This window comes from Megalopta genalis, chromosome 1, assembly GCF_051020955.1.
Source record: "Megalopta genalis isolate 19385.01 chromosome 1, iyMegGena1_principal, whole genome shotgun sequence".
In the NCBI taxonomy this organism is placed as follows: domain Eukaryota; kingdom Metazoa; phylum Arthropoda; class Insecta; order Hymenoptera; family Halictidae; genus Megalopta; species Megalopta genalis.
The window spans coordinates 27731361-27749987 of NC_135013.1; the positions used below are offsets into that span (position 1 = coordinate 27731361).

The 18627-nt window shown below is 41.9% G+C and overlaps 1 protein-coding gene across 9 annotated transcripts in view; it reads right to left on the reverse strand.

Moving 5' to 3' along the window:
* LOC117220960 (phosphatase and actin regulator 2) overlaps positions 1 to 18627 on the reverse strand; it is a 494597-nt gene that overhangs the window by 307908 nt on the left and 168062 nt on the right. For all 9 annotated transcript variants that reach the window (XM_033471505.2, XM_033471521.2, XM_033471540.2 and 6 more), the window contains 2 exons: positions 3048 to 3212; positions 2848 to 2946 (listed from right to left, as the gene is read on the reverse strand). In XM_033471505.2, coding sequence (XP_033327396.2) covers positions 2848 to 2946; positions 3048 to 3212 — 264 coding nt within the window. The remainder of the gene's footprint in view (positions 1 to 2847; positions 2947 to 3047; positions 3213 to 18627) is intronic.

The window sequence follows — 18627 nt, forward strand, 5'->3', positions numbered from 1 at the left end:
CTCAGGCGGATCCTCTCGTCGCGTCTCCGACGAGAGAAACTGCACCCTTCGGTGCCAGAATACGCATAAACATCCGCAGTACGCTTATCCGTCTCGTCGGTAACAGCGCCGGCCGCGTTATCGTCTCACGGTAAAACTATTGTGCCGTTGCAATTCGTCAATTGTTGCACTGCTAAATCGTGGCGGACAATGGGGCCAAAGGTCGAGTCGTCGGATCGAACTCTGTGTGGCTTGATCGCGCTGTAATCGCATGAACCGTCTCCGTTTTAGTAAGAATTACGTTTCCACCGTAAGCCTTCGAGAGAATAGCGAAAATCCCCGATGCATCTCGGTGTTTCATTCCATTGGAGGATCGACGACGATGCCTCGCGACGGTAGTTCTCGTCTGCAGGCACCGCGGTTCCGGAAATCAAGCTCGTGTCTGCAGGCTAATCACCGCGGAACCCAATTACATTCTTCGATGCTCAAAGCGTCGCGGCGCCCCTTTGCCCTTGCCCTTCGTTTCGTTTCGATTCGGGGACCGTTGCCCCTTATTTCCTGATCAGCCGGGATGGGCCAATTCCACGCGTACACGGAAATTTACACATCCGAGGGCCGGGAACTCGTCGAGCGAGGCCGGAAAACCCTGATGGAAGTCTGCCGACGTTGCACGCGGAACCTCTGCCGATTTTCGAAGTGCGGATACTTTAATCGGACACGTTGACTGACACAACGAACGACGGATAAAACAATGGCTCTTCGAGCAACAGACGCGAGAACGTAGGATTTCTCTTCTTCTCGTTAACTTGGAAGCGACTTGTGTTGCTGAACGCACCTGCGCGGCGTTTTTCCTTGTCGTGATGAATGAGAGAGATGAAAGTGTGCGAACACAAATTCGTAATATATTGCAAAATGGTTCGAAAATACTGTGCCGCTATCGTAGTTGATAACTCTAGCAGTGAGAGCTGGTAAAACGTTTGGCAGTGAACGTGTCGATTAATAAAATGTGACGATTATCTCTGTTAATTCTGAGCTGGTGTTCTTGGATTGCGGAGTGATTAAGTTGAAATTAGGTAGGTGTGGACCAACTGGTCTGCGGATATGTTTGCGTGTGTCGGTGGTGTACGATTGGTAAAAACGGAATGAAATGTTCAGTGTTCGTTGCAACGTGTTTCGTTAAAAAGTGCTCTCTGGAATAATTGCAACTATTGCGAATGCACAAAGTCCGCGGTCTGTAAGCCGCGGGTGCACGTGAAGAACGAGTTCGGTGTGGAAAACTTCTATACACAGGTGCGTGTGAGACAGAGAAACATGTACAGAAAAGTGGTTCGTTTCGATTAAAATTATCACAACGATTCTATAGTTTGAGGTATGCGAAAATCTCAAATTACCGAAATCGCGAACGGTTTCGTTCACTCCGCCACGAAGAAACGATTCCAAAGCTTCAAGCGAAAGTTTGTAGATAGCTGATTACGATCTAAATGTGTGAGTAGCCTTTCCCAAAAATAATTAGAGGACCCACCGCCGTACCATCGAACGGAAACGGAAAGAAAGTTCTAGGAAAGCGAGATTGTTTCAAGCGTCGAAAATATATATTTCTACATATCCCAGTTACCATTACTCCAATTACCATTCGCCGATTACCATTCCCGGCGGGACAGAAAAAGCGATTTAACCTTTCGAAATTTAAAAAAAAAAAGGGAATTGTCGCCGTCACTGTTATCGGATTGTACTCGCGGCCCGATTATTCTCGGAGCAAATCTCTAGCGTCGCAAATCCGGACGCGAAGCATTCCATAAATGTCCGCGTCGATTGCCAACTTCGACCTTTATTAAGTCGAGCCGCAAATAGTTCGCAATACCAAAAATGAAACGACTTCAGGTGAACGAATTAATTCGACGTCCTCTCTTTCGCTTTCTCTCTAGCCAGCTGTTTAATTAGCAGAACGTATTTTAGTTCTATAAATAATCTCGTCCGCCCTCTGCACGTTTACTCCATCTTGTAGGTGACCGACGAATCCACTCGCGAAAATAAAATGGCGGATCCGATGGATCAAATCGTCGATGTTATTTCTCGTCGTTTTAAGTGTTTTTTGAGATGATCGTATCTCGAGAGAGGAGACTTATCGTACCGATCGATATAACTGCGTCAACAGAATTATTTTTATAGCAACGACATACATTTTTTCTGTCATTCTCAAATTTTCCGAGGCAATTTATGCTATGCACCAACTAACTCATCGTTTATATTATATTTTGTAATCTAAAGGGACGTTGGCGCATTTAATTAATAAATAATAATAAATAATAAATAATAATAAATAATATATATATATATATAATTAAATAATAATAAATAATAATAAATAATTAAACCAACGACCAGTCCAATAGATCAATGATAATCTAGATCCGACGAATAAATCACAAGATTATTTTTATTATTTTTTATTTTGCTTTTATATATTATATTTATTTTTATTATATTCTATATTATTTATTATATTTCATATATTCAATTTATGTAATTATATCGTGCCAATAAAAATGATGTTTCTATCGTTTCGTAGCGTCTGAAGTCGCAAAGCCAAATGTAGCAATTAAAAAATTCGGATTTAAATTAAAATCACCGTCGATTAACTCAGAGGACCACGAATTAACTCGCACCCTAAACAATTCCCTCGTTACCGGCTCCCATCCATCGACACATTCGAGCAAATGCTTTCCCCGAGAGATTGATCAAAGCTTTCGGCAGTCGTTCGCCGAACGGAGGATCTCTAGCTTATCCGCGACTCGACTTCGCAAGGTGCTTATCGTTGGCGGGTCACAAGGTGCGGCACCATCTGATAAGGGGGCATGAAGCACTCACCGTTTTCCGGAAACGACGTGGACCTTATCACTGGCAGCAGGATCCCTTTCTGTACCAGCTCGTCCCTGCTAGCTCGTACCGAGATTTTCCTCTCGAGCGCTGCAATCGCGAGGGAAAATAGCCGCGGTTTAATCGGTAAAACGTTCCATCGGATCCTCGCATGGAATCCGAGAGAGAACGGGGTCTCGTATTATACTCACACAAGGAGGCGGCCTCGAACTTGTCCGATTTCTTTTTCCGTTTCCACTTCCACGGCTTGAAGAGTCTACCGAGGGCCGAGAACTTGCTTTTCCTCTCGAGGGGCGGTGTTCTCGCGCCCGAGCCCAAACTGTTCGTCCGTAGAGCCGCCCCATTCTGTTTCTTCGCTGTAACAGAGAAACGGAAGAACGGTTAGGATCGCGCGAACCGTCCGCCAATAAACATTGCATTATCATCGACCGATCGCGCCCGCTCGTAAAATTACCATTGCTATTTTCAACGGGAGCGCAGCTGGTAACGCGAGGGAAGCTCTCGTCGTGCACTCGAGTTATCGACTTGGGATACGATTCCCGCGGAACCACCGGACACCTGCCGTACCGACGAGGGATGAAACCACCCTCGCCGGTTACCACCCTCTCGCGATCGATCAGCCCTTCCGGTGGAGCAACGCCATGCCACCGGAAATATCGTTTACCGATGTTCGCGGGCGGATTTTCACGAAGACAAGAGCTTCGTGAAAGTCGCTCGCGAAAGCGAACGCGCCGACGAACTCGGATATCAAACGAATTATTTCAAAGAAAGCCTGAAAGAGAGAGAGGATTTCGTTCGTGCAAACTTCCATTTGAAATCGGGGTTACCCAAAGCTTCTCCACGGTTATCGGACGATCGGATTGTTCAGATTCCCCCGAGGACGCCGGAAAAATCAGTCGCCGCTCTGACAGCGCGTCTCTCCTCTTTTTTCCAGCCCGCGACGGTTTATAGAATTTTGCAGTCGTCGTCGGGACAAATCCCGGCGGGCCACGCAACAGAGATGAGTATGGAATATGACGTTAACACCGTGAACGATGGCGTCCATTCCGGCCGGAAGTGGAACTTATTCGCCGAGAGGTTATCCCGTCCATCCCCGGCGAAATATTCGCCGGCCGTGGAAACGGATAGAAAACGCGTATCGAGCGCGTCCGGCGAGCTTCCACGGCTCCGTTGCCGCCTCTTAACTCATTGTTAGACGGCCATGTCGATGTCACCATAAAATCAATACCCGACACCGTGGCCCCATAGATATTTAATGGCTCTCGTGTTTCGCCGTACGGATCTGCCACGGCGACTCGGAACACGACGCCAATGCCGGCGATCTATCGGCATTATCCGACTGACTAATAGCGATCTCGGGGGCCACGATTGTTCTAATCGAGGGACACGAGTCTCTCGAAATGACTCCGTCGACTTTAGCTAGTCGGAGTGATAAGCGGAATTATAATGTACGAGATATTGTGAATTGTGCAGCGGTAGCTAAGCTAATTTCATTGGCAAAATTGTAAAGCAAAATTGCGAAGATGTTAGAAGAATTTGGGAATGTTTTTTTATAATATGTACAACTGGTTAAAATTATTAAAAGAGGAGAGACATTTTTATCGGACTTACTTCTGCGATTAATTCAGATTATTTTCATTTTGCATAAAAATCCGCAGTTCGGTGATCGTTAAATTAATATATGGCAATCTCAATTTCGTGGAGACACAGAAAGAATATGTCTGTTGACGATATTTCAATTTTTCCTGTTCTGGTTTCTATTAAATATTGGTGATGTGATTTAAGCGAATATGTTTTGATTAGACCGTTCAATGTTCATAGATTGTTCTACTAAGAAACACGACGAGAAACAAATTCGGCGTATCAACTACAAAATTCCGCCTGCACGAAATACCGTACAAGTATTTTAATAATAAATATTATTATTATATAAATATAATAAATATTTGTATAATAAAGTATAATAAATAGTATAATAAATAATATAAATAATATAAATATTTGTTAATATATACTTATCCTGCGTTTGAAAAATGTGCGAAAGTAACAAATAGTCCGCGGATTTTTTTGCGAAATAAAGATTGTCTGCATCAATTGCAAGAAACAGAAATTAAACAAAAAGTGCATTCTCTTCCTAACAATTTTATTAGATTGAAAACGATACAACGAGATTTTTAAATTCTTTGAATATCTATACTATTTTAAATAACCAAAATAACCTCGATGGATGATGAATTATGTCACCCGAACGTGGCTAACCGGCAAAGTGACGCTCGATGTATAAAATTATTTATTCTGGAAGGACCGTCGACTCGGTTCGCAAATAACAACGCGAGCGAGCGAGCGAGCGAGCGAGCGAGAGAGAGAGAGAGAGAGAGAGAGAGAGAGAGAGCGACCATTCAGGAAAAGAAGCTAAGTGGCTGTCAAACGGGCGGAAAAGAACGTCACACGCCCCTCGAGGTTGAATAACGCGTTTACCCTCGAGCAGATAGACGCAGCTTATGAGCGGCCCTCAAGGAACGGTTTCAGCCGCGACTCGATACAAAACCCGGCGAAAGAACGTCTCTCCGCCCGGCGTCCCGTCGACTGCAGACGTATTTTGATAAACATCGGATGCACCCCCGAGGCGAAAGAGAGGCGCATCAGCATCCGTCAGCGCCGAACGAGAGGAGATCGTGTGTGTCGTTCTTGCGAGGAGAAGAAGAAAGGCCCGACGCGGAGGGCGTTGTCGAACGGCAATTTCGGGAGGGGGGAGGGGGGAGTGACGGCCCCAGCAGGGAATAACGGATGATAACGTGCGGTAGGGCAGTTTCGTCGGGAGCGACGATTATCGGCCTTGAGCATCCCTCCGGGACACTTTTCGAGGATCTTCCAACCCGAATTCTTGGCACGACGCTCTAGGGTGGATTTAGTCCGACTGCCGCAACTCCTAGCTGCGAAAGCTCCTTCAACGGCTAATTCGGAATGATTAACGGAGGGCTAGTACGCGCCGTTGCCCTTCGCGTTAATTGATAATGAATTTTATGACTGTTGACCTAGACCACTCCAATCGGAATGCCATTGGGGATGAACGCTACCTGACGCAGCGATTCCTCGGAGACTGACGTCGCATTCGGAACTTCGCATTCGGGTCGGCGATCTATAAATCGTGGATTGCGAATCTTGGACGTTTAGGGAAACTTACTCGAATTATTACGATTGGGGATGATAAATTAATATCTTCTGAAATCGAAGCAGACAATTTTTACGTAGAACGAGTTCCATTTATTCCATTGATTCGACGTTATTCGCTGCTTTCGAAGCGAAACAGAATCGTATTTATAATGTATTTCGAATGTTGTTCAGTATTATTCAACACGTTCTATTGGAATGCAGTAGGTTTTCAGTGGAACGAACTCGGTTTTGTATTAACAGTTGACTGAATTCGTAAGAAGCAACATACAAATGCATTAATTTGTAGGAAGAGTACTAATAACGTTGTCCTCTTCTCTTGAAATATTTTTTACAAACCTGTTCAACTTTTGTAATTTAACACATTATATGTCGTATTTCTGCTTCGTGAAATTTATTTATATCGACGTATTTATGTAGCATCCGTTTGAATTCCGTAAAACACATGGTCGCCAATAATTCCATCATTAACGCGACAAATTAACCCTTGCGTGTACAATAGGGTACACATTTCTATTTTTCCAATATTAATTTTTAATAATATAGCAGAATAGAGCATCGTTCTTCGTACACTATTACGTCGATTAACACTGCGCGAAAAAAACTTAACTGATTAAAATGAACCATAAGAAAAAATTACATTTTCTCTTATATTAAATAGCAATATGTTGCCCGATGGCACGTGGATTGGTTAACCCCTTGACATACCGTCTTCTTCGCAGTTACTGTAATTAGAAATTTTTCAATTGCAATAATTTCTTAGATTAGAATTTTATTCCAATTTCAAAGGACAGAATAACATCTATACTCAATTAATTATTATCAGAAATTTTCATGACGAGTCGGACTCGTCAAAATACGGCAAGGGGTTAACAGTAGATTTAAATTTTTCAAGAATAAAAATCTGAATTTATTTCGACTTTTCTCCACTTTTATTCAAACGTGCGATCATTATTTTGACAGTAAAAAAGAAAAACAGCAGAAAATCAGTTATTACCAGACTTCGTTGTACCGAACAGCTTTCGTTCGAAACAGTATTTTCCACGGGACGCAGTTTACAAGAGAGATTAAGATGGAAAAGAGTTAAAAATGGCACACTCTGAACGCTCGTTATTTTTACGAAGCAACATTCGGCTGCTTTTAGTGGCCCGTAAACCTAGCGTTAAACAACGAGACGTGTCTCGTTGCCGTTTCGCTAAAATCGAAACGCAGACGACCCGCGGTCCCGTCAGCGCCGATTTGCCCGCCCGTTTTTTCAGCGGCTTGACGCGATAATGGGCGGGTCACGTTAAGATGCATCGTCGTGTAGAACAATGGGAACTGCACTCTCCATCGTCGCGTTAATATTGCCATTGTCCGCGGTACCGGTAGACGATGCACATCGGTGCAACGGCTCTCGACGGGCTTTGACGCGTGTGAATAGGCCTCCCAGATACCGGAAGCTCTTTGTCGCGTCAATTATTCCGCTTCGGTATCGGACCACCGATATATATCCCTTTCCTTCCCTTTCCTCGGCGAATCTTCGTCCCGAGCATTTTCGATCGGCCACGATCCATCTTGCACGGCGAGGATCGTCTCGTACACCATTCGGCGTTCAAACAATCGCTCGCAACCCGCGAATCTGCCTTAAACGCAAGCATCGTCTCTTTTTATTTATCGTTGAAAAAGCTTTGCTCGGCGGATTCGCGATGCGTTTGAACCTTCTATGTACACCGTTTAACTTCATCGGTTTGTTTACGGGATCCTTTGTTCTCTCTGTTCTCTCCGACTTGTTCTTTTCCGCTGGTTTTGTTCGATTTATTTGCGTCTCTTCGGGCACGCTTTCTCTTTCTCTGTGCAGCTTCCTTTACATTTTTAGTGCTTTTCAGGCATCGCTGCGAGTCTTTCTGCTAAATGAAAATGTCGAGGAAAGAAAAGTTGTATGAATGTGTAATCAATCGATTCTGCAATGTCGGACGACCCTCACACCTTGCTCAGAGATAATCGCGGACGATTCTAAGACAACGATGCAATGTTTAAGCAATGAGACGATTTCAAGAGTTCCATTTTACGACACGAGCGGCGATCAAGCATTTCATAATATTTGGAAGAAGAAAATGGACGAATCGTCTTCGTTTTAATTAGCATTTCTTCGTCTTTTATAATTCGTCTAAATAGGGTAGTTGAACCTGTTACTGCGGGGTCGCCAATTGCTGTGCCTTTAATTCGTTTCCGGGCATGATTGACTTTATGTGAACATATTTCTGTTGAAAAATAAAAGGAAAATAATATTAATACGTTTAATTATGCCCGAAAACGAACCAAAGGCACAGCAATTTTTGTTTCTTATACGTCTTCATTCGCCTTCAATCGTGGATTGTTACAGCAGAAAAATCTTATTTCGTTTCGATTTAAAAGAAACGATTAACGTTCGTATCTAGTGGATTATAAATGAAATATTTAACTTGGTATATAGTTGTTGCGAGAGCTCAAGCAGCGTTTCGAACATTGTTCGCTGGTATACTTAATCTTGAAAGACCACGTGCCTCGTCATTGTTTCACGATAGCACGCTCGAACGATTCTCGGTTTCTATATTTACTCTCTCGTACCGCTATCGATTTTCGGATAGACTAACAAACAAATGTCGAAAATAACGATGCCATTCCTTTGAGGAGAGGCAGCGTCGGCTACGTAGAACTCATCGGGGACAAAGACTATCGCTGCTGGAGCGGTATCTAGGTTCGCTCGACGTCACAGCTCGTTCGTCGACGAACGATTCGAAATGTATGTATGTATGTATGTATATATCGCATGCTCGATCGATCGAGCGTTCTTCGAGTAATTTTGACCCACGATCTTGGCGACGCTTGCCAAGGAATGCCTTCCCCGCGAATCCCGTGCCAACAGCCCGCCCGCTGAGCCATCTCCGATGGCATTGAGTCTCGAGAAAACTCTTGACGCTCTCGAGACGGTGCGCGGAATACCGGTGCATCGTTTCCGCGGTCTCTTCTGCTCCCAGAACTGTGACTCGAGCGACAACGCGCCCTGCAGGCTCCTCTGTCTTCCTAGAATCCGGCAGCTATCGGTTGACATCGATCGACCTTATGCAACTTATTTCGTTGGAACCGTCCACACGGATCCTCAAAGTGTGCCTGCTTACTCGCGATCCTCTCCGTCGCTGTTCGCTCGCGTGAATAGAAAATTCCCCTCGCCTTTTGCGGATCACAAGGTGCTTCCTTCCTTTTATTTCAGAACTTGCTACTGCGCTGTACGAGTCGACGATATTCGCGTGTGCGACTTTGCAATCTGTGTTGCGGAACACTGCCCTCGTTGATTGTCCTAATTAACATTTTTGGCCATCCAAAGATAGGGAAACTTAATTAATAAAACATCTAATAAGTTAGTAAAGTCATTTTGAAGTGCTTTGCTTAACAATTGAAAGGCTCGCGATCTTGCAAATATTTCAAAATATCCTGAAAAGTGGCAGATTAGCAGATGAGATAAATTCAAAACTGCGAGTAGGTGCCATCGTGGCTATGGAAGAAATCGAAGAGCATAATTTCGAGAATGATTTTCATAACTTGCTACTGCGATGAGTACAAGTCGATGATATTCGCGTGTGCGGCTTTGCAATCTGTATTGCGGAACATTGCCCTTAGTAATTGTCCTAATTAACATTTTTGGCCATACAAAGATAGGGAAACTTAATTAATAAAACATCTAATAAGTTAGTAAAGTCATTTTGAAGTGCTTCGCTTAACAGTTGAAAGGCTCGCGATCTTCCAAATATGTCAAAATATCCTGAAAAGTGGCAGATTAGCAGATGAGATAAATTCAAAACTGCGAGTAGGTGCCATCGTGGCTATGGAAGAAATCGAAGAGCATAATTTCGAGAATGATTTTCATAACTTGCTACTGCGATGAGTACAAGTTGATGATATTCGCGAATGCGACTTTGCAATCTGTGTTGCGGAACACTGCCCTCGTTGATTGTCCTAATTAACATTTTTGGCCATCCAAAAATAGGGAAACTTAATTAATAAAAAATCTAATATGTTAGTAAAGTCATTTTGAAGTGCTTTGCTTAACCCTTAGAGCTCTATGGACGCATATATGCGTTTGGCGAAAGTCATCCGTGTAGCCTAAGGTCGCATTTATGTGTTTTCTCTAAGTCATCGGCCTGGACTAAGGGCGCATATATGCTTTTGTCGATTTTTTCAATCAATATGCAGTTATTTTCCTGTAAAATTAATACAGGGCCACTCGTTAGTAATTTGCCTTCCTTAGGTAGCGGTTGGGCAATATTAGGGTCATAAAAATCCCCGGGAATTTTCGAAACGGAAATCCCATTTTATGTCCCACTCTCTAACCAATTAGATTTCAAAATAATTACCTGCACTGTCACCTTTTCCCGACTCAAAGCACTCAAAACGACTCAGTCAGCAGTATGGTCTCGTGAATGTAAGAACCTCACGGTCTCGCTCGCGTCAACAACGATAGTGCGGAATATAACTTGTTCGATTTTTTTTGTTTTATTCGTGACACCCTACAAAATGTCAAATCTTGAGGAATATTTCACAAGGGACGACAGTGAAATAGAATATAGTGAATCACTATCATCAGACATTGAATCAGAAGATTAATTATTTAACCTTCCGCAAAAGAATCACTATAATTTATTACTGTTTGCGCCTTGAATAGTCACTTCAGTGTGGCAAAAAAGTATTCCGCACCCAGCGATGGTCAGCGATAGCCGCGCTCCGTCCCTACGAACCGTTTCGGCCGGAGTATTCAGAGCTCAAAAGGTTAACAGTTGAAAGGCTCGCGATCTTCCAAATATTTCGAAATATCCTGAAAAGTGGCAGATTAGCAGATGAGATAAATTCGAAACTGCAAAGAGGTGCCATCGTGGCTACGGAAGAAATCGAAGAGCATAACTTCGAGGATGATTTTCGTACAGAGAGATCCCCCGATCGATCTTGGCGGCGATCGGCTGTCGCCGGGAAGCGCGGAAACCGGCAGTCAGCGAATTAAAGCGAGCCAAGTGTTTTTCGAGCAGGCGAACGCCTAAGTGAGTTGTCCCGGCTAAAGACGGGACAAAGGCTCCCGCCGCGTATTCAGCCGGCCAACGTTATCGATCACCTCGATAGTTCGCCTCGAGAGTTCTTGAACGCGTTATCGAATCACACGGCAATTTAATCCTTGGGACGGACGCGTGTCACATGGCAGCGGAGTCGATCGATCGATAACGAACTACCGGTACTTGTTACGCAGCTAGCTGGCCAACCGCCTCGTGGTTCCTGGCCTGCGCCGGCCGTTATGCAAATCAGGGGAGGCCACGGGCCATCGTTGTTGTCGTGCTTTGCGAAACGTTTAATCCGGGCCCGATGCCGCGCCGGCCCGAGAGGATCCATGGATCCGGCGAAATCCGCCGTCATGAACGCGTCCGCGAGGATTTCGTTCGACGTGTCAACAAACCAGATCCGCATTAGGAGGCGATCCCGCGGCCAAATTTCGGGGTTGCTTCTCGGAGATGATGCCGGCTAAAGAGGGTTGCTAAACTCTGCCGAGCTAAATTCTGTCAATGTGTTGCGAGCGGTGAACGGGACAGCGGTCTTATGCTTCGCTAATTGCAGGAGTACAGGCTGACGTTATTGCAATCGTGGTGGGATGTTGCTTTTACATTTTTAATGTGATATTCAGTATAGTAGGTTTTAATATTCTGTTTAATGTGTTATTCTTTAATATGCAGTGTAATATATTATACTTTAATATTTAATATATAATATATTACGTTTTGATATTCAGTGTAATATATTATATACTTTAATATACTTTAATATTCGGTGTAATATATTATATTTTAATATTTAGTATAATATATTACACTTTAATATTCAGTACAATATACTACACTTTAATATTTAGTACAATATATTACACTTTAATATTCAGTACAATATATTATACTTTAATATTTAGTATAATATATCACACTTTAATATTTAGTATAATATATTATATCCTTTAATATTCAGTACAATATATTATACTTTAATATTTAGTATAATATATTGCACTTTAATGTTCAGTACAATACATTATACCTCAATTTTTAGTACAATATATTACACTTTAATATTCAGTATAATATATTATATGTATACTCTAATATTCAGCATAATATATTACATACTTTAAATGTTCAGCATAATATATTATACTTTAATATACAGTATAATATATTATACCTTAATATTCAGTATAATATTAATATGAACATTTGGAGAAGCAACAAGTTTCACGAAAACGAAGACGACACGTACGTAAAACATTGTACACATAATCACGTGCATACGTAGTTTAAATAATTTCCATTTGTTAACTCGGACGATTGAAATATTTCATTCCTCGCAAAAAATCCTCGTATACCGCTTCAGTAACTGTTGCTTTATGATCCTCTGTGCAACTAATTAGATTCCGCGGGGGATGATACTGGCTAATGAGGGTGGCTAAGCTCCGCGGAGCTAAATGCAAGCAATTTTTCCTGCGAACAGGAGGACGCCTCGTACGCTTTCTCGCTGAGTATACTCTAAACGTTGTCCAAATAATTGTTGCGTTAAGGAAGAGGTATAGTTAAACGATGAGCAGACGACTTAGGGTAGTTTTGGCTGACGCAACGTCGTCAATGCGTCTTTATCCACCCTCGCGAACTGCTCATGCAAGCATTGACTCAGTATTTTGTGTATTAGCCGGAGCTTTTAGGGGTACTATGCTGGTTAGGGGCGGCAGGGATGCTTCGGGGAGTTAAATTCAGCCAATCCATTTTTTTCGGGGAATAGGGGGATGTTTATGGGATGTGTGTGATGTATGGGGTGCGTGGGGTTGAAAGCAGTAATTCAATCCTTGTTTGATGTTCCAGTAATAGTTTAGCAATTAGTGATTACAGCTACGGATTTTCATGCCGAGTAAAGATAAAAAACGATAAAAATTTCGAAATTCGAAATACTTTTTCTAACCTGTAGCATTTCCATTTTATAGAACCCAGTGCATCTTATACAAATGAAATTGAATTTTTTGACGCATGCAATAACTACACATTTTACAGTTTTTCTAATACAAACAAATTTGATGACGTTAGAATTACTTCGAAACATGATAATAACAATTTTCAATGGTGCCTTACAGTCGCCACTCGAGTTCAAAGGGTTAAATAGAAAATGATTTCTTCTGTTAACAATTTTAGCACGTTGTAAATAGGATGTCGGTGATGTTAAATGTTTCCAGTGTTTCTTCTATTACGTGTTTCATCCGCTCATTTTTTACATAAATTTATAAAACTCGAGTTAAATAAAAAATGATTTCCTCCGTTAATAATTTTAGTAAGTTGTGGATAATATGCCATACATGTTAACCGTTCCTAATGTTGCTTCCATTGTATCTTTACCTGCTCACTTTTTATACGAACGCATAAAATCCGCAGTCAAACGATAATGCACAACTTCGCGGATTTTGCACGAAACTCAGCCGAACGTCTCTATGTATAACTGCCACAGAAAATGACGAGTCGTCCAGCCTCCACTTCGCTAAAAAAGAAAAAAAAAGGAAGGACAACTGTCCGCAAGAACGATCACGGGCACAATTTAGAAGAAGTCGACCGTGCGGAAGCCCCGACTGGAAACTTCATCGTGAACAGCTATGCGCGTGTATTCGAGAGCGGAATGGGAAGAGCCGCGACATTGATTAAACGAAGAAAAAAGATGAAACGAGCGGGGTCGAGGGCGTGCCAGCAATCGAAATCCCACGCAATCGACTAAGAACTCAATCAGACTGCGCTCGGAGTGCCGGGCGTGGCCGCTCGAAATTTTCGTCGTTCCGACTAACGAGGCCGCCGATGCGACGATTTCCGAGCGGAACCGCTGGTTCCCGGTGCTTTGTCGTCGGTCCACGTAGGCGGAGATTAATTATTGTTGTTAGAACGATAGGGACAGGGGGGCGGCCCGGTGACGCGACGCTTAACCAGGCTGCGGCTTCGATATTACCGGAGCGAGCACATGAACCCGAATGTCACTCGAACCACGGCAATATGTCGCCGTCCGGCGAGGCATAAGAGCCGTTCGGCCATTGGAAACGCTTTGACGCAACAGGCATGCCCGACGCAACAATGGACAAACGTTATTGTTCGAGGGATCTTGAACCGTGCCGAGCGCTTCCATAATCGGCGACCAGAGCCAGACGAACGCGTTCGCTCCGCTGCATCGGCTCGCCGGAATTGTTTCACGATTCCGCATAGTTATCGCTTCAACTTATTCGGTAATAGTTGACGACCGTCCACAGAAGTGATCCATTGAAACCATGCAATTTTTGGATATTCGATAGTTCGCGGAGCTTTCGTTACAAGGCTTTTAGACGGTTCCGGTAATGAACACTTGCGGGGCGAGCTCAACTTTTTGGTTTTTCTTGCTTTAATTACTGGGTTTTCTTCGGTTTTGTTTTGAAATCTATATATTTATACATTTACATATATTATATGTTCATATTTACTTATTTACTTATTTACTTATTTATAAATATTTATTTATATATTATATTATATTATTTATATATTACACATATATATATATATATATATATATATATATATATATATATATATATATATATAAATATGTTTAAATGTATAAATGAATAAATAAAAATAATAAGAATATATATATTCTTATATTTATTATGTATAAATATACAATATGTATCCAATGTATTTCTAAGAAAGCAATTTGATCACTTAATCTCTTAAGAAGTAAATTAAGGGTTGAACCCACCGATATTCAATTTCTTCAAACGTTTACTTTATCGAGGTTTAAAATGATCGTTTGAAGTATCGAATTGAGAAGTATCTCACTCTAAACGTTGATTCCATATACAACATACAGATTCCAGAATTGCATGCATCGACTGCAGAAAAATGCAAAGCATCGTCTGTATTAAGAAAAATTAATCGCATCGCTATTCTACGTCAGAATTGGACATTTCTCGAATAAGATTTCATTCGAGAGATATTTCGAACAAATCCTTCGAAGAGAAAATTTTACTCGAGTAATGTTCAGAATGAATCTACAAGAATATTAGAATTTTTTCACAACGAAAAAATGTTCGATTACAATCGAGTTTGGACTCATTTGCATCAGAAAAATCTCCTGAATTCGTTCGTAATACTTTCATAAAAATATATTGAAAGAATGTAAAAGTTGAAATTTATAGCGTTCATTCGAGCTGACAGAAGTTATTCGAAGATTCATTCGAAATATCTTCCGAATAAAATTTTATTCTCAGAATCTATTCGAAATGTAATTCGAGCACCACCCAACTCTGTTCAAAAACCTGTCCAAAAAACTCGTCTAAAAGCTGCAAGCAATATTTCCCTTCTCCAAACACCGACAAAACAATCGACAAAAATCCGAATCTGGGCAAATACAATCGCTTCGAACCTTGTCCTCTTAAAACCGGGAAGATTCGGAGGACCAATCGCCTGGTTAACCCTTTGCACTCGAGCGGTGACTCCGAGGCACCACTAAAATTCGTTACATCACGTTTTAAGATAATTCTTATATTAACAAAGTTTAGATTTAAAAAATTGCGAATAGTGTAACTGTTGCGCGCATCCCAAGAGTCAATTTCATACGCGTAAAATGCATTTTGTCGTATAAAATAAAAAAAAACTATAAGTTAGAAAAATGATTTTCTATTCACAGTTAGAGCAGCTTCGAGTGCAAAGGGTCAGTGTAACTGTCGCGCGGATCCCAAGAGTCAATTTCACACGCGTAAAATGCATTTTGTCGTATAAAATAAAAAAATACTACAAGTTAGAAAAATGATTTTATATTCACAGTTAAAGCAGCTTCGAGCGCAAAGGGTCAGTGTAACTGTTGCGTGGATCCCAAGAGTCAATTTCACACGCGTAAAATGCATTTTGTCGTATAAAATAAAAAAAACTATAAGTTAAAAAAATGATTTTCTATTCACAGTTAGAGCAGCTTCGAGTGCAAAGGGTTAGTGTAACTGTCGCGCGGATCCCAAGAGTCAATTTCACACGCGTAAAATGCATTTTGTCGTATAAAATAAAAAAATAGTACAAGTTAGAAAAATGATTATATATTCACAGTTAAAGCAGCTTCGAGTGCAAAGGGTTAATGTAACTGTTGCGTGGATCCCAAGAGTCAATTTCACACGCGTAAAATGCATTTTGTCGTATAAAATAAAAAAATACTACAAGTTAGAAAAATGATTTCATATTCACAGTTAAAGCAGCTTCGAGTGCAAAGGGTCAGTGTAACTGTCGCGCGGATCCCAAGAGTCAATTTCACACGCGTAAAATGCATTTTGTCGTATAAAATAAAAATACTATAAATTAGAAAAATGATTTTCTATTCACAGTTAAAGCAGCTTCGAGTGCAAAGGGTTAACTTTCGCAGTCGAGTAAACGTTTGTCACGAGGACCCGGAATCACTGGCGAACGAGGGCGACATAATTGAAAGGGCGCGAGACAAGCCGAATCCCTGGCCAAGGATAATCTCGGCGATCGAGGGCGGGATCCACGGCAGAAGACATCTAATGGAATAACGACATCCAGACGTTTTCGGGGCCGGGCACAGTCGGGCTCTCCGGGAACGAGCGAAAAAGTGCAAAGATAAAGCGAGGGTTGCAGCGCGGTTAGGGCAACGTTGCCCTGGACATGGCTCCGCGAGTACAGCCCTCTCGGCGAGGGCTCGCCGCGCAAGGGATGCTGGGGCGTTGCTATGGAGACGCCACACTGTTTTCCGTTCCCCAATTACCTGGCCGCGGGTTGTCAACTTGAACCCCTAAACACATTCCAGGCGCGGCTGCCGGGCCAGGTGGCACACAGGTGTGCTCGGTGTTCCGGTCCGCCTTAAGACACGCTCGCGATTAAAGGGGGGAAAATCATTGCGCGAAATGTGTATTTTCCCGATGCATTTCGGCGGTGAATATTTGATTGTTCGCTTAGCAAATGTAACAAATGAATGTTTAATCTCGTCATGTAAGTTATCGTATTTGATTTTGTCTTATTTCATTTATTTTACTTCACCTCCCCTTATCTTATTCTCTTCTTTTATTGTATTTATTTCAATTTATTTTATCATATTTCATCACCCTCGCGATGGGTTAAATCGCAGCCACCGACGAAGCACCACCGTTTCAGGTGAAATCGAGCGCAGACAGAGTCGAAATGAAAGGAGGACGAAACGCCGCAGCCGCCGCCGCCGCCGCGGCGGAGGACGTCTCCGATGCATGCCGCCCGGATTTTAATCGCATTTAGGATGGCGACCCTTGTCCTCCGAAGCCTGGTGGATGCGCCTTTGCGGTTATTTTTTTTAGGGGGCCGCGGAAATGTAACGTTTCAAGCCTGATTTGTTATTATCGGACGGCGGATGTTTACGCGCGATGAATATGCAAAATGCGCGCGAGATTTTCGCACGGTAAATACGTAAAAATATGCGGGCAAATGTGAAAAATATTTGTGAAGGAACGCTTCGCGGTTTTTCCGGCGAGCAACCGCTGGGAAAATGTAGACGAACGTTTGTTCGAACGTGACAACGTTTTTCGAAACCGGACCGAACGACTCGAATTGCGTTTAAATGTAGAGAGACGTGTTTACTATGTACAATGAGTAAAATTATTTCTTTTTAACTTTGTTATTGCCGAAGATGCGTTCTTGTAAGAAATTATTACAATCGAAACAGTTTTAACGATTGTGTAACTATGAAGAAAACAGAGTAACAAGGGGATTTATTTAAGCCGATCCAACGAGTTTCTCGCGCGTTATAATAAATTACTGTTTGCACGTCCGAAGAAGATTTTGCCTGAACTAATGTTACACATCGCACGTTCGGTCACGTATCACTTCGGTAAAAACGTTCTTGCCGAGAATGTTGGACGACATTTGTCTGAAGCCTGCCGTGTCTAAACCGAATCGTGACGCTACGTATAAATAGCCGCATTTAACCCTTTGCACCCGAACGATGACACTGAGAGGCCGCTAAAAATTTCGTTAAACCACGCTCCAATGTGATTCCTCCGTCGTCAAATTTGTATAAATAACAGAAAATCAATTTAAATTTGCATTAGTTTATTTGTAAAAGTAATAATAAGAAATTGATCCCGATTTTGAGCGAGCGTTATTGCAATATTTGCCGCGAGTGACGCATACATTGAATAAATAACTTTACCTATAAATAATTAATAAATAACTGTATAACTAACTAATAACTAACTATCTAACTAACTAATAAATAGCTATATAAGTAAATAATAAATAACTATATAACTAACTAATAAATAACTATATAACTAACTAATAAATAACTATATAACTAACTAATAAATAACGCGAATATCTTTAAAATCTGAATAATAGTAAATTAAAAAATCACACACAGCGACCCGCCATTTTGTCGGGTTCCGTAAACCTGACGTTCAAAATTGTGATCGTTGTACGAGCAAAACAAAAAACAAGTCGGCAAAACTATTTTCGATTTGAAGTTCCGACGGCTTCGAGCGCGCGCGGTTAAAAATCCGCGAGAATATTTTTCTGAACCGAAACG